The sequence below is a fragment of the Danio rerio genome, chromosome 9 (assembly GCF_052040795.2).
Source record: "Danio rerio strain M-AB ecotype USA chromosome 9, GRCz13ab, whole genome shotgun sequence".
In the NCBI taxonomy this organism is placed as follows: Eukaryota; Metazoa; Chordata; class Actinopteri; order Cypriniformes; family Danionidae; genus Danio; species Danio rerio.
This window is the reverse complement of record NC_141029.1, coordinates 3,966,505-3,982,500: the sequence shown is the minus strand read 5'-3', so window position 1 is coordinate 3,982,500 and position 15,996 is coordinate 3,966,505. Positions and strand designations below refer to the sequence as shown.

General features: G+C 39.0%; 1 protein-coding gene across 23 annotated transcripts in view; it reads left to right on the top strand.

Moving 5' to 3' along the window:
• The window catches only part of myo3b (myosin IIIB), a 217,320-nt gene that overhangs the window by 112,967 nt on the left and 88,357 nt on the right, over nt 1-15,996 (top strand). For 12 of the 23 annotated variants that reach the window (XR_015499044.1, XM_087267375.1, XM_087267359.1 and 9 more), the window contains 3 exons: nt 4,885-4,964; nt 10,639-10,716; nt 11,397-11,602. Coding sequence is in view for 22 of the 23 variants with exons in the window: in XM_087267375.1 (XP_087123501.1) it covers nt 4,885-4,964; nt 10,639-10,716; nt 11,397-11,602 (364 nt within the window). In the remaining variant the exon portion in view is untranslated. Of the gene's footprint in view, nt 1-4,884; nt 4,965-5,211; nt 5,233-10,638; nt 10,717-11,396; nt 11,603-15,996 lie in introns of all 23 variants that reach the window. The other 11 variants (XM_087267374.1, XM_087267358.1, XM_087267361.1 and 8 more) reach the window with 1 other exon arrangement.

Here is a 15,996-nt window from a genome sequence, read left to right as displayed (position 1 = left end):
GTGTAATGGTGTGGGGGATATTTTCTTGACACACTTTGGGCCCATTAATACCAATTGAGCATCGTGTCAACACCACAGCCTGAGTATTGTTGCTGACCATGTCCATCCCTTTATGACCACAGTGTACCCATCGTCTGATGGCTACTTCCAGCAGGCTTTCTTGAACATGACAATGAGTTCACTGTACTCAAATGGCCTCCACAGTTTGTAGAACTCAATCCAATAGAGAACCACTGGGATGTGGTGGAACAGGAGATTCGCATCATGGATGTGCAGCTGACAAATCTGCAACAACTGTGTGACTTCATCATGTCAATATGGACCAAAATCTGAGGAATATTCCCAGTACCTTGTTGAATCTATGCCACAAAGGATTAAGGCAGTTCTGAAGGCAAAAGTGGGTCCAACCTGGTACTTGTAAGGTGTACCTAATAAACTGTGTTTATGCAGAATGTATATATACTGTACGTGATTATACATAAACGGTGTTAGACCATTTTTTATTTGAAATATTGGTTTGAGACCTTTGGAAGCTGATGTTTCCATTTGGAAATGTACAGAATAAGCCTAACCCCTGGCTCCAGCACCAGCACCCATCTGTCAGTGTGAAAGCATTTCCCATAAACCCATCTTCCAGTGCTGTGTCAGGGTTTAACATTTACCAGCAGCCTACATCTGTAATCTCATTGGCAGGAGCGCGGTTTTGCTGAGCTATAGTAAGATCTGGAGCAACTCAATTAATCCCTGACAAATAGAGCAATTAAACCTGATCTGCTGCGATCGCTGGGAACCATGCGTGCTCATTCACACGAGCCGGTCATTACGAAACAAATGAGAAGAAAAACGATAATTGTTTTCTGGACTTATTGTTTGCTTGTTTGAGTCTGTGACCCTCTCTAATCTGTCATCTGGTGTATTACTGAGGCGCAGACTACAAGAATAACAGATGTTTCATTTCCCTAGATTCCTTCACACACACACAGACGCGCTGTAGCTACAGTTACGCTCCGCGTTTCGGCGGTGGGTATTTTTCTAAAGGTGTGTGGCACATCTGCGCTGCCATTGTTTATTCATGCGCCGGAGCCTTTGAAACGTGCTAAAATGCTTCCCACTCATTATAAAACTCCTGCCACCCATGGATTAGCACTTTGATGTCACCAATCCGGCTTCAAAGGCTCCTTCAGTACCATTAATCAGAGTTTAGTCTCTGAAGACCCAGCCAGGGAAAACATTTGGACATCTTGCGCAGAAACTTTTGAAAAGCTCAGACGGTGCTGCATATGCAACAGTGGGGCTTCATATCCCGAAGACGTGTGTATGTGTTTAAGAGCGAGCAGAAAGAGAGAGAGAGAATGTATTACCAAACAGAGAAAACTGACTTACTGAATGGATTTGACATTGGGATATTATGCGGGGAGCATAGGTCACAAGGTCAACGCTGACTCCCTTGAGACTATCGGTTAAAAATGTTGCTCACACTTTATTTTAATGTACAATTTTCACTATTAACACATGACAATTGTCATTTGCTTTCCATTTATTACACAAACCCCCTCGGTGGACGTCCTCCCACTTTGCTACTACCGGCTGGAGGGCGACAGCTCCTCTGGAATCAGGGTACCCGGCCGTGAGCCCCCCGTCCCTTTCGCTCTCTGCTCTTCTCAGCAGATCGCAGTGACTCTGTAAGTCCTGCGTCTCCTGGCCTTCCCGTCTTGCATCCAGTAAATGGGTGACTCCTCCGTCCCCTCACTGGCGGCAGCCGTCTCTCCAGGTTGTGATGGATGGTGGCAAGCTTCATGCCATGCTGGCCTTGAGCGTCTCAGGAGGCAGATTCTGCTCATTTGACTTGATGGCACCACACCCTTTTCAGCTGTGAAGACTTCCTGGCAGCGTGTTCCTCCTTCCTTTCTGGATTTCGGCACCATTCATTCATTCATTTTCAGCTTATTCACAGCGGAATGAACCGCCAACTCATCCAGCACATGTTTTTACGCAGTGGATGCCCTTCCAGCTGCAACCCATCAATGGGAAAATTTCGGCACCAATGCAATAGGGGTGTCATAGTTAATTGTTTCTGCGATGCAGACGCGGACAATTCGGTATCGGTTCAGTAATAATCATAACCGGTTATTATGTATTGACAACACTTATCTCATATGCGCTATGTCGCCATAGCTTACTTCTGTGAGGAAGGCGAGCGCGAGTATTTACGCTTCAACTACTTAAAAACGCAGAAACTGTGCACAATTTCACTGTGTGTGTTTGCTGTATCAGTCTTTCACGGACACAGCAGAAGCCCCATTTCCCTTCTCCATCTCTCTCTCTCTCTCACTCATTCACTGTGGCTCATTTGACCTGCTGGCGTTACTTTTCCTCTCCTCTCGGCTGTTATACAGTGATACTTCTGGATACAGACACGAGCGCGTGCCTGCAGAGTTTTCTCCACCGTGTCTATCATGGATCAGCTGTGATCGCCCCTGCAGCGTATCAGTGTTACTCATCTGTGAAAATCTCAGCGCTCAAGAGCCAATCGCAGCCTTTTTTGTTGAGGGTGTGACCAATCAAAGGGGTGTAAGAGAACTAGACAAGGATCAGAAAGTGAGCGGGGTATTTATATTTGTTTATATTATTTTCTAAATGCTCGTGTTGTTTAAAGGTACAGTTTATATGTCTGACTTTTTGTATTAAATAACAAAATTGCATTACAAATAGTTTAAAAATATAAATATATTCACACATTTTAATAGAAGAATTCTGCTGTGAAGAAAATATAAAACTGTGCATGAAAAGCATCATCAGTGCACCGAAATATTGAATTGAACCGAATCGGTAGCATGATAATCGTAAACGAACTGTGAGACCAGTGTAGGTTCACAGTTCGCCAATGTAATGATTTGACCTCCGGACCGTCAGAAAAAAGTCAGAAAACCAACGAAATTTAAAGAATTTACTAAAAAAAAAAAAAAACATACGGCAGCTCCTCACAGAGACTACTATCGAACTGAAGACAAACACAACATCCGGGCCTGGACCTCTCTTGTCCTCCTCTGTCGTCACTCCTCCTCTTATAATCCAGAGCTCCTTCGCAAGACTCGTTTTGTTTCCACGGCTCTCGGCCTCGCTCCCTCTGCACAGTCTCATTTATAATAAATGATTCAATAATTTACTTCATTACTAGCTGTATCAGTTTTGAAGAACCATTCATTCATTCATTTTCTTTTCAGCTTAGTCCCTTTGTTAATCCGGGGTCGCCACAGCGGAATAAACCGCCAACTTATCCAGCAGGTTTTTACGCAGCAGATGCCCTTCCAGACGCAACCCATCTCTGGGAAACATCCACACACACCCATTCACACTCATACACTACGGACAATTTAGCCTACCCAATTCACCTGTACTGCATGTCTTTGGACTGTGGGGGAAACCGGAGCACCCAGAGGAAATCCTCGTGAACGCAGGGAGAACATGCAAACTCCTCACAGAAACGCCAACTGACCCAGCCGAGGCTCGAACCAGCGACCTTCTTGCTTCTTGCCATTGCGTCGCCTTTTGAAGAACATTTTCAGTGGCATATTTTTTGATGGTTGTTTGTCACCACCCATTGGTTAAACGATGTAATTGCTGCAACTTTCAACAGCGTCAAGTTGCATCAACAGGGATTTTAGTTATTACAATAAACATCAGTGTTTTCATCTGAACTATAAACAACTCTCCAAGTATTTCTGTCTTATTTGATTGTTTGTAACTTTGTAAATATCTGTAAAATGTAAAACTGAATCTCTTTCTCGCTCATACACAAATTTGAATGCAGCGCATTGAAAGACCAATAAACATATGCAGATCATCATCATCATTTATAATTTAGGTTGTGTGGGTGTTTGAATTGAGGTCCCCATTTTTTAAAGAGGCTAAACAAGTAGTGATAGAAAACACCTTTTAATAACCTAAGACAGCGTTTAGGTGCCTCTGTAACGCCGCTAGTCCTACACCATCCAACCCGCTCCGAGCTGGTATCAAACCGGCGACCTTCCGCATGGGAGTCGGTTGCTCTACCAAGGAGGATAAAGACCATGGCGTCTAGCATCTGTCGCTAGAGCCCCTTTAGGGGTCAGAGGAGTGAGGTTTACCAGCACAGCACTTACTAGCTGGCCTCCGTTACACCTCCGCAACTCCTTTCATCATCATTATATTTTACAGGAAAAAATGTTTTCAATGCTCTCTGCGATCATTACAAATTTATGCTATTAATCCGGGTGGCACGATGGCTCTGTGGTTAGCACAGAAGGTTGCTGGGTCAAATTCCGGCTGGGTCAATTGGCATTTCCGTGGTGCCGTGGTGGGTGCTCCAGTTTCCCTCACATGCGCTAATAGGGAATTGATTAATTAAATTGGCCGTAGTGTATATATGCGTGGGTGAATGCGAGAGTGTATGGGTGTTTCCCACCACTGGGTTGGGCTCAAAGGGCAACCGCTGCGCGAAACGTATGCCGGATTAGTTGTCAATTAAATTCACCCCTGATAAATAAGGGACTAAGCCGAAGGAAAATGAATGAATGAACGAACAAAGTTATTAATCCACTGGTCATTTACATTTTGTGCAGATCCTTTATCAACTGTGACCAGTTACACCCCTAGTTACTATTGTGGTTACTATTGCAAATGTTTATTTATAAGAGTAGAGCAGTCTGGCGTTGAGGCTCTTGATCAAGATCATAGTCTTTGTAATTGAAATCCAGGCTTTTCGTGGATCTCCTCCAGGGTTCAAACATACGTTCTTTTGGCTTGCAAGCCCAGAGCGCTCTTCTACCATGTTGTTTTATTTATTTGTGCTTCAGCCAAGAAGGATTGATGTGCCACTGATGCGTTTCTTCTTTTGCTGAGCAGGTAATCTGGCCACATCCAGAGCAAGAGTGACAGCAGCCTCCAGATCTCTGCCTCCGCAACTCAACAGCGGAAGAAATAAGGTCTGTGCTAGTCTTTACATTCAGAAGGTCATCATACATAAATGCCATTCACTTAACATACGCATGTTGCAATGTAAGCTGAATGAATTTATTGCACCTAGTGATGCTTGTGATGTAGTTATTTTTTCCAATGCATTTGCTCCAGAATCTCTTAAGACTCTTGTGTCTTGTTTTCATTGTAAAATACTCCTGTTCTTCATTGCTCTGTACATTTTCTGTCTGTCTGAACTGTTCTCTCTCCTCTCAGTCTCCTAAATACCTGTTAAAGGTAAGAGGTGTTCTTTATATCTTCTTTCTTATATTCTTCTGTTTCATATTTTCTGAGGTCATTTTATTGCTTTGTTGTGTTTTTTTCTTCTGGTTTAATCGGAACAAAACAATCTATTACTTTCAGTTTTTTAAGGTGTCATACTACACAAAACAATGACGTTTGCTGTTTGTTCAAACGACTTATTTAAAACAGAGAGACTACTGTCGAACTGAAGAAAAACACAACATCCGGGCCTGGACCTCTCTTGTCCTCCTCTGTCGTCACTCCTCCTCTTATAATCCAGAGCTCCTCCGCAAGACTCATTTTGTTTCCACGGCTCTCGGCCTCGCCCCCTCTCCACAGTCTCATTTATAAATGATTCAATAATTTACTTCATTACTAGCTGTATCAGTTTTGAAGAACCATTCATTCATTTATTTCATTTCTTTTCAGCTTAGTCCCTTTATTAATCCGGGGTCGCCACAGCGGAATGAACCGCCAACTTATCCAGCACGTTTTTACGCAGCAGATGCCCTTCCAGCCGCAACCTATCTCTAGGAAACATCCACACACATACTCATTCACACTCATACAGTATGGACATTTAGCCTACCCAATTCACCCAATTTGGACTGTGGGGGAAACCGGAGCACCCGGAGGAAACCCACGCGAATGCAGGGAGAACACGCAAACTCCACACAGAAACGCCAACTGAGCCAGTCGAGGGTCGAACTAGCGACATTTTTGCTGCGAGGCGACAGCACTACTGCGCCACTGTGTCGCCTTTTGAAGAACCATTCAGTGGCAATTTTTTTGATGGTTGTTTGTCGCCACCCATTGGTTAAACTATGTAATTGCTACAACTTTCAACAGCGTCAAGTTGCATCAACAGGGATTTTAATTGTTACCATAAACATCTACATTTACATTTAGTCATTTAGCAGACGCTTTTATCCAAAGCGACTTACAAATGAGGACAAGAAAAGCAATTTACACAATTATAAGAGCAACAATGAATAAGTGCTATAGGCAAGTGTCAGGTCTGTAAAGTCTAAGAAGGAAAGTATTAGTATTTTTTGGGGGGGGTTAGGTTAGTGGTATATCCAGAGAGGCAATTGCAGATTAAACATCAGAGTTTTCATCTGAACTATAAACCGCTCTCCCAGTATTTCTGTCTTTATTACTTTCAGTTTTTTAAGGGGTCATACTACACAAAAAAATGACGTTTGCTGTTTGTTCAAATGACTTATTTAAAATGAGCCGAAACAACTCAATTCTTGAGGTTTTTAGGGGACAACTTAATTGTTTTATGTTCAATCCACTTAATGTTAATAGTTATTTTTAGGACCAAATAATGATGCATCTCATCCTAAAATGTAGTTTATAGTTTCATCAAATTGTCTTTAAAAGGCGAGGCAGTGACGCAGTAGGTAGTGCTGTCGCCTCACAGCAAGAAGGTCGCTGGGTTGCGGGTTCGAACCTCGGCTCAGTTGGTGTTTCTGTGTGGAGTTTGCATGTTTTCCCTGTGTTCGCGTGGGTTTCCTCCGGGTGATCCGGTTTCCCCCACAGTCCAAAGACATGCGGTACTGGTGAATTGGGTTGGCTAAATTGTCCGTAGTGTATGAGTGTGTGTGTGAATGTTTCCCAGAGATGGGTTGCGGCTGGAAGGGCATCCGCGGCGTAAAAACTTTGCTGGATAAGTTGGCGGTTCATTCCGCTGTGGCAACACCGGATTAATAAAGGGACTAAGCCGACAAGAAAATGAATGAATGAATGAATGTCTTTAAAAAGGGAGAACCTGTCCTGGTTGCAAGAAAAAGTGCGAGAGGTTATTTTTGAATTCAACTTCATTCAGTCTTGCACAGTTCGAGGACTTTGTGAAGCTGCACCTACATTAGTTGCTCTTCGCATAAAGGAAAACTCTAGATAATTATTTCTCCCTTCTTTTTCTGTTCCTTGCGTAAGATTAAAACAGTCTCGCTGACTACCTGCTGTATCAGAGAAACATAATTAGATGCCGGCGCACAGAACCCAATTAATCGCTTCCAATTAATATCGCAGATACTTTTAAACTGCTTCACACACAGATGAGATGCGTTACAGAGTTGTGCGCGTGTTAGCAGAAGTGGGACAGATGTCTTGTTAAAACACTGGGTTTGTTGAATTGTGTCTCGGTAATGGTGCTTGTCCAACCCTTCAGTTTCTCCAGCGTTTTCTTCTCGAAGATCACAGACACACACCTGCCTCTCGCACTCAGATGAAATAGAATATTAAGACACACTTTGCTGCTATAGACCTACTCTAAATTATGCATCCCCTTGATAAATTCATGAGGCCTGTTGTAGAAATGGCTGTTATACACATCGTGTCTTGTCCTTGTTAAGATCAGTTGGAAGCTAGAAGTTCATTTTGAAAACATCCTTGCAGCGTTACATCTTTCGTGCTCAGGAGTGTGTGCTGGGATTGTGTATGTTTTAACTCTTGTGTGCAGTTGGGGATGTTTTCATCCAGTTTTGAGGCTTGATTTGGCCACAACTTTCTCTGTGTTTCAGCAAATGGAATGTTTTTTGGTGGCAAATCACATTTTGACACCTATTTTAGGAAAATGCTTTGAAATTTCAACAATACGCTGTAAAAAGTGGAAACTTAAACAAATTACTTTGTCTTGTTACAATTAAATGAATTAAGTTTGACAAACTTAATTTATAACAGTTTTCAGTAATGAATATCATGTTATTTCAGTAATGAAGGTGTAACATGTTTCAGTAAGATATTTATGGCAAGTATTAGTATTGTTCAATATCAATAATGAGCAATACTTGTATTTGCCTCAAAACATTAAAGTATTATTTTTATATTAACAAGGGAAGGGAATTACTTTAATAAAAGTAGTTTTTACTATTATTATTATATTTACAATATTATATTAAATGACTGTACTGTGTGTACTGTTCCATTCTTGTTTTCTAAAATAAATAGCTAAAACCTAAAACTAAAACACCTAAGATAATTAACTTAATTTATTACTGAAAACTGTTATAAATTAAGTTTGTCAAACTTAATTCATTTAATTGTAACAAGTCGAAGTCATTTGTTTAAGTTTTCACTTTTTGCAGTGTACACTTCTGGTAAATTGACTATCCTTTTGTTATGTTGGTGGTTGTTTTTCCCCTATTTACTTCCATTATAACTACATTTTTTAAACGCAAAGCCATGACACCATATAATCATGCATTCTTGATTTTTGGTGGTTTTCCCTGTTAGACAAAGGTCAAATGTGTGATTTTTAATGTTGTGTGTTTTCAGGAGTGTTACAAACCCCTGATGTTAGTCTAGGATTGTGGGGTTTGACATTTATTTAATTAAAATATATTTATATAAACAGTGAATGAGTGGAAAGACAACCAAAGTAATGCCAAAAAAATGTGTGCTTTTATTTACAATCCCAAAGTGAACAACAACAACGAATTAATCAAAAATAAAGAACAAGTAAGTAAGGCAAAAATATAATATTTACAATATATACAACACTGAGACAAATAAAGACGGGAAAAACAAGAGAGCTAGCAGAAGGGACGCGGGCGGCGCTAAAGTAACTAAACTAAATCTAACTCCCTGCGTGATTATTTGGGCCTAATCCCAATTCTACCCCTTAGCCCTACCCCTGTTTACGTGAAGGGGTAGGGATGACCCAATTCCCTTTAGCTTGAAGGCGTAGGGCAGGGGTCGGCAACCCAAAATGTTGAAAGAGCCATATTGGACCAAAAAAACCAAATATGTCTGGAGCCGCAAAAAATGTAAAGCCTTATATAACCTTATAATGAAGGAAGCGCATGCTGTATGTATCTATATTAGCTATATTAGCCTACTATAAAAATGACTAAGTTGGCTAAAAATACATAATGAGCCTTCACGATTAAATAGCCACTGAAATCCGGTGGTTGGTGTTTATTTACACAGCACAGCCTCTGGTCTTTCAGTGGTATTAATTTGATCATTTCTTCTTGCGGCCCATCGGACTTCACATACCTGCGCGTTTAATAGCGGTCACATCACAGGCAATTGAGTATGCGGGCACTGAATTAATGTCCTTGGTTTGCTGATCGGTGATGTTACCTGCCATTTTAATAGCCCTTTCCTTTACTGTCGTAGCGGAGAGAGGTATGTCTTTAATTTTTTGTATTATCTTGGTTTTGAATTCTGCAAATAGGTGTTCTAATATTTTGATGAATGACTCCTTCATGTAGTCGCCATCTGTGAACGGATTTCCATGCTTTATTATCTCCCGGTTTGTTTACAACAGCCACCTGCCTGGCATCCCACCCTGCTGATAGAAACGTGTGTCGCAGGCTATGACGCAAATCTTCGCTAACAGAAATGTTGAAATTAAATATTAATTCTACACACTTTGACAGCATTTGAAAACGTTAAAATGTTTGTCCTCCTATAGAAATCATATTAAACCAAAAAAATATATTAACCTCCCCCATCTTTTTCCATTTTCAAACATTTTTTAAAAAGCTCCAGGGAGCCACAAGGGCAACGAGCCGCGGGTTGCTGACCCCTGGCGTAGGGCTAAGGAGAAGGGCTAGATACCCCTTGAAACAGAGATTTTTCAGGACCACATTCGAAACCAAGGAGTAGGAAAATTTCCCAGATTATTCCATCTACAAGGGCAGCAGGGCTGCACACAGGAGTCAGGAGATGCTCAAATTAGTATTTTTGTCGTTTATTATACATTTTTACAACAAATAAGCATGTTTTAATATTCATAACGGAGTTTGTGTTTTACCGCCATGTTTAAAAAACAAACAAACTCTAAAATAAAAAACTTCACTATCTATGATCCCTAATAATAACTCTTGTATAGCAGTCCTACAACATTCTGACACTCGGTGGCACTCGAATACCCTGTCAGATGAGTCTAATGGCTGGGAATTACCAATTTTACAGTGTCTGCTATGTTGTATGAATATGGCCACGGTGGCCACGGTGTAAATGCACAGCACGGTTACGATCTTATTGCCACATTATATGGCATTTCACTGATCTTCTCTTATAAGGAAAGAGCACATTATTTTGCGGCCACAGCGGGGTGCCCAAATTATTGCATAAGACTGTATTTATACCATATTTATATGTTTTAACTGATTTAATCTAATAGTATTCCATGTTTACAGACATTTAAAAAAACGGACATATTAAATAAAATTAAAAAGTTACATACAGTTAATGATACACTTCATTGTGATTCATTTCTTGAGTGCTTATGCCATCCAGCAGATGAAACAAAGCTCCCAATTTTGGGACTGTTCCCTAAAATGCAGGACAGGTGGTACAGAATAAAACCAGGACTGTAGAAGTACTGTATGTGTGTATTGGCGGTGCAGAAACGCTACAGTAAGTGTGTTTGTGTGTGTTTAGGTGGACACCATGGAAATGATGCGTCACCCTGAAGAAACCACTAACATGAGGAGACAGACAGTGGCGTCTTATTTCAGGGTGAGTCCTCGGCAAGTCACATTGTAGAAAAATGTGCATGTATACAGACGTGGACAAAACTGTTGATACTCTTCCATTGAATAAGCACCTCACACCGTCACTTGCTGCCACAAAGTTAGTGGCTACGCAGGAGATAACGTAAGCTCTACTACCAAAGGAGGAGATGACGCCACGATGTCAAAGCAAATAAAAAGTGATTTTTCTCCACCACAAACCCTTATTACTCAGACAGAATTACACAATATAATACTTTTATTAAAGGAGCCTGCCCAACACCACTGAAATCTATCAATAGCCAACTGTCAGCTTGCCCTGCTGAAAAATCCAGCTTAAACCAGACTAGGCTGGTTGGCTGGTTTAAGCTGGTCGACCAGGCTGGTTTTAGAGGGGTTTTGGCCATTTCCAGGCTGGTTTCCAGTCATTTCCAGCCTGGTCTTAGCTGGTCAGGCTGGGACATGACCAGCTGAAGCCAGCTTGACCAGCCTAGCCAAGCTGGGAGTCCAGCCATAACCAGCTATGTCCAGCTTAAACCAGGCTGGTCAAGCTGGTTTTAGCTGGATTTAGCTGGTCATTTGCCAGCCTGATTTTTCAGCAGGGTGGTGTGTCCCGGTCAGAGACACAAGACTCAAATCTGCCTATAGCATTCAAAAAAATGATTAGGTTTGTGTTTTGTCTTTCAGTACTCTCTTATGGACTTGCTGTCCAAGATGGTGGTCGGGACACCTCATTTCGTGCGCTGTATCAAACCTAATGACGACCGACAGGCTCTGCGCTTCAATAAAGAGCGTGTGATGGTTCAGCTGCGCTACACCGGCATCCTGGAGACCGTCAACATCCGCAGACAGGGCTATTCCCACCGCATCCTCATCCAGGAGTTCGTAAACAGGTATGAAACAGCCACAAAGTAACAGAGCGCTCATCGAATGGGTTGTTTACGCTTGTCCCACGGGGCTCGAGGAGAACAATAAAGATCACACAAAACACAGACTGCTAATGAGAGAGATTAGGAACAACACGACTTCCTGAGAAAAAGACTGACAGTTCACTGAGAGTCGAGTGGAGTTCAGCAGTTGATGCATCATAAAAGCTGATTCCAGTTAAGGGTTGTAGATAAAAAATAAATCTTTTAATTTTGCGGTGCTTGAAAAAAGTGTTGCATGCAGAACTGTTGCAAACAATTAATTTGTGTTGAATTTAAACAATCAAATTAAATTGAATAATGTTCAACTTAATTTGTTTGTTTAAATTCAACACAATTAAATTGTTTACCACCCCTTAACATTAAAAAAATGAGTAAATCCAAGGAATCATCTTTGGATAATTTTTTTCAGTGTACCCAGCAGGCACAGGACGTCAACGTGATGTCAGATTGACCCCAACGTCGTGGGGACGTTGCATTTTGTTTGGAAATGAAAATCAGGTTGACGTCAGAACCCAATGTCAGCTCGATTTTAATGATCAACGTCCAACCTAAAATCAACCAAATATCAACGTCTAATGATGTTACAGCTTGACATTGTGTAGACATTACCACTATGGCGTCTATCAGACGCTGGAATGTGGTTGCCATACCTGATGAATAACTGTCAGCATTTGACGTCAATATGACACTGGTTTAAGATACGTTGTGTCAGGGCGACATGAAGGAATTAAGTTAGCTTATTAGTTTTAGCAAATTAAAGTGGATTAAACATAAAACTATTAAGTTGTCACAAAAAGCCTTAAGAACTTAGTTTTAGCTCATTTTAAATACTGTAAGTAGTTTGAACAAACAGCAAACGCCCTTTTTTAGAGTGTAGATTTAGTTAGTGCCGAAGACAAAAACAAAATAGCTTTTTAAAGATCATGGTCTAAAAAAAATAAAAAATAAAAATAAAAAATAGTACACCCAAATTAATGTTAAGGAAAAAATATTAAATAACGTTTTAATTTAGAGAAATAAAATCAAGGGAAATAAAAAAAAAAAATCTAATTTAGTTTAAATGTATTATCTTTTTAAATCCTAATTAAATTTGGTGACCCAACTCCTATTTTAATGAATTTTATATATATTAACTGCTAAATAAATATAACTCTACTCTTTGAAAAATTCTGGCTTTTTCACAATTGATTTGTGTTGGGATAACAAGATGGGATCAAGTTAGCTTATTAGTTTTAGCAAATTTAGGTGGATTGAACGTAAAACACAAAAAAGCCTCAATAATTGTGGTGTCTCAGTTTATTTTAAATAAGTAGTTCAAACAAATAGCAAATATAATTTTTAAAATCACAGTCCAAAAAATAGTACACCCAAATGAATATGTTGGGGAAGAAATATTAAATGCAACTTTAATTTAAAAGAAAAATCGAGAGAAACGTAAAAAAAAAAATGTAACATTTATTGGTTAAGATTTTGTAGTTTGTAATTTGTTTTGTGATTTTAATTTAAATGTAATATATTTTTATTCCTAATTAAATTTGGTGACCAAACTCTTATTTTAATGAATTTAGCTGTTAAATAAAACTTGATGCGTAAATGCACCGAAATTTATTTTCTTTATTCACTAAGAAATGTACATTTTTAAAATGAGAAATACTCATTTCATATTTTCATTTATGCCGAGCACTATATATATATATATATATATATATATATATATATATATATATATATATATATATATATATATATATATATATATACTTTAAATTATAATAATATAATTTTCTTATAAATATAATTTATAATATTTAATAAATATAATTTAAGTTTAGAGGAAAAATCAAGCGAAACATGAAGAATATAATATTTAGTTGAAATTTTGTAGTTTGTAATTTGCATTGTAATAAATAATGAAACTGAAATGGATTATCTTTCTATTCTACTTTAATAAAAACTGATTGGTTAAATGCAGCAAATTGTATTATATACAGTATATTCACTTAGTAATGTACATATTTAAAACGGGATATACTAGTGCATAATATATTGTTTTAACATTGATATCGCAATGTGTCACATTTTTCCAATATCGCGCAACTCTAGGATGTGCTATAAATTTATAATTAAATATAACACTACACTCTAAAATATGCTGGGTTCCACACAATCGATTTGTGTTGGGACAACATGAAGGAATTGAGTTAGCTTTTTAGTTTTCACAAATTTAAGTGGATTAAACAGAAAACAAATAAGTTTTAATAAATTGTCCCCCAAAAAAACTTAAGAATAGTGTCGTTTTACTTTAAATAAGTAGCTTGACTATAGCAGCATTTTTTTAAGTGTAAATTTAGAGTGTTCCTTCAATAACATAATTACCTTTAGCTTCATAGCTTCACACAATTTACTTAATTTACCGCAACATAGTAAACATGCCCACTTATTATTTTAGCTTGGTGTTGCTGGTGGACAAGATTTTACACACCTCACCTTTAGGACTGCTTTGAAAGGAACCAGAAAATCTATCTCTCAGATCTCTCAAGATATTTTAATGATAGCAACTTTCTGCTAGAGAAACCTTTGACGTTTTGGACAGAGAAGTAAAGCGTTACCTGATTGTCTGATAAATCAGTGAATATGGGGCCATTGTTGCCTTGTTGTTATTGTCTGGGGGGGCTTTCGGTTTTACTACTTGGCATGAATCTCATAAACGAGTCTCTTGGAAACATCTAAAGCTTGTGGTTGATCCCGGGTATTTACAGCCTCTGAAGAGGAAGATATCAGCCTTTATGTTTAAGAGGGAATACTGCCTTTGATTCCACTTGAACTGCACTCTTTCATAATCGTGCTCCTGATAGCTGCTATGTCTCTGCTAGAAAATACAAAGAGCGCTCCTTCACGACATCAGGGAAGATTTCCCAAAAAGATCCATCTGAATCCATAAAGATCTTGCTTTTTTTATATGGAGCCAGTGTGGACTGCTGCTTTAAATTGGCCACAAATAAAAATGTACTCAAATCTCATAATTATTTAACCAATTTAACTGATTACTAGCCCTAAATTGATCCTGTCCCAACTTTTGTTTCATTTCATTGCGGACAATATGAACACTAAGGGTCCTATCATACACCCGGCGCAATGTGGCGCAAGGCGCGGCGCAATAGTCTTTTGCTACTTTAAGCTCAGCGCAAGGGTCATTTTGAGGTGTTGCGCCACGCTGTTTAAATAGCAAATGAATATGCGCTCAAATGTGCGCCCATAGGCGTTCTGGTCTAGAAAAGCAGGCGTGTTTTGGCACGTTGCTATTTTGAGAAACTGTAAATAGTCTGTTCTTTAGACCTGAACAAAGTCGGTCTATTGTCTGGTCTAGTGCGCCTGGCTTACACACTACACACAAGATGCAATACGCAAATATCTTTAAATATGAAAAAGATATAATAAATTAAGGTTATATATTATAAGGATATATATAAGATATAAATATAAATGATTAAAATATTACAAAACATATTATTTTCTAGCCTACATGAATTTAAATACCACTGCCTTACTTTCTTCATCTCGGGAGGCTTTTTTAGTTCATTCGATTTGCTTTTGTATAATGTTATTATTATTAGCAGTATTATTTATTATATCCATATTTATATTTGTTTTATTAAAAACAAGCTTAGATTTGTCCACCTGCAGGTTTTAGACCATATGGGGCATAGCAGGTGTATTTGGAAATGACTCAGTATTTTGACCACGCTTTGTTATTATTGTTCATTTATTTGTTTGCTGGAAATTAGAACTGAATTTAGAAATAGTTTTGAAACAAATCTTTGCGCTTAACAAACAAAATTAATTATTTATAGGCTAATTGATGTCTGTGCGTTAAGGTTTCCCTATCCACGAGAGCAAAAGTGAATGTGAACTTACTTTACGTCCTGTAAATAGCGAATGCACTTATGGCATGACGCTCTTAAAGGTAATGGGGGATGAGACTCTGATTGGTTTATTCTCAAAACACACCTGTAACTTATTAAGAAAATAAACTCAACCCTTGTAGACCATGCGCCACGGCGCAAAGCGGATTTTCCCGTCCTTAAATTAGCAAAAATGCCTGACACGCCCTGAAAGCGTTTGCGCCTTGCGATTTGCGTTCTTCGCATGGACCGTCAAAATAGAGCCCTAAATATTTTATGTTCTGTCTGGTCAACTTCATTTCATTTATAAATATACATCCTTTCCTGTCATTCAGACCTGCAACACTTTCCAGCAAAGGTTGGGACAGAAGCAGTTTAGGGCTTCAATCAGATAAACTGGTTAAATAATGTGATGTGAAACAGGTGATATCAACAGGTGATTGTAATTATGATTTA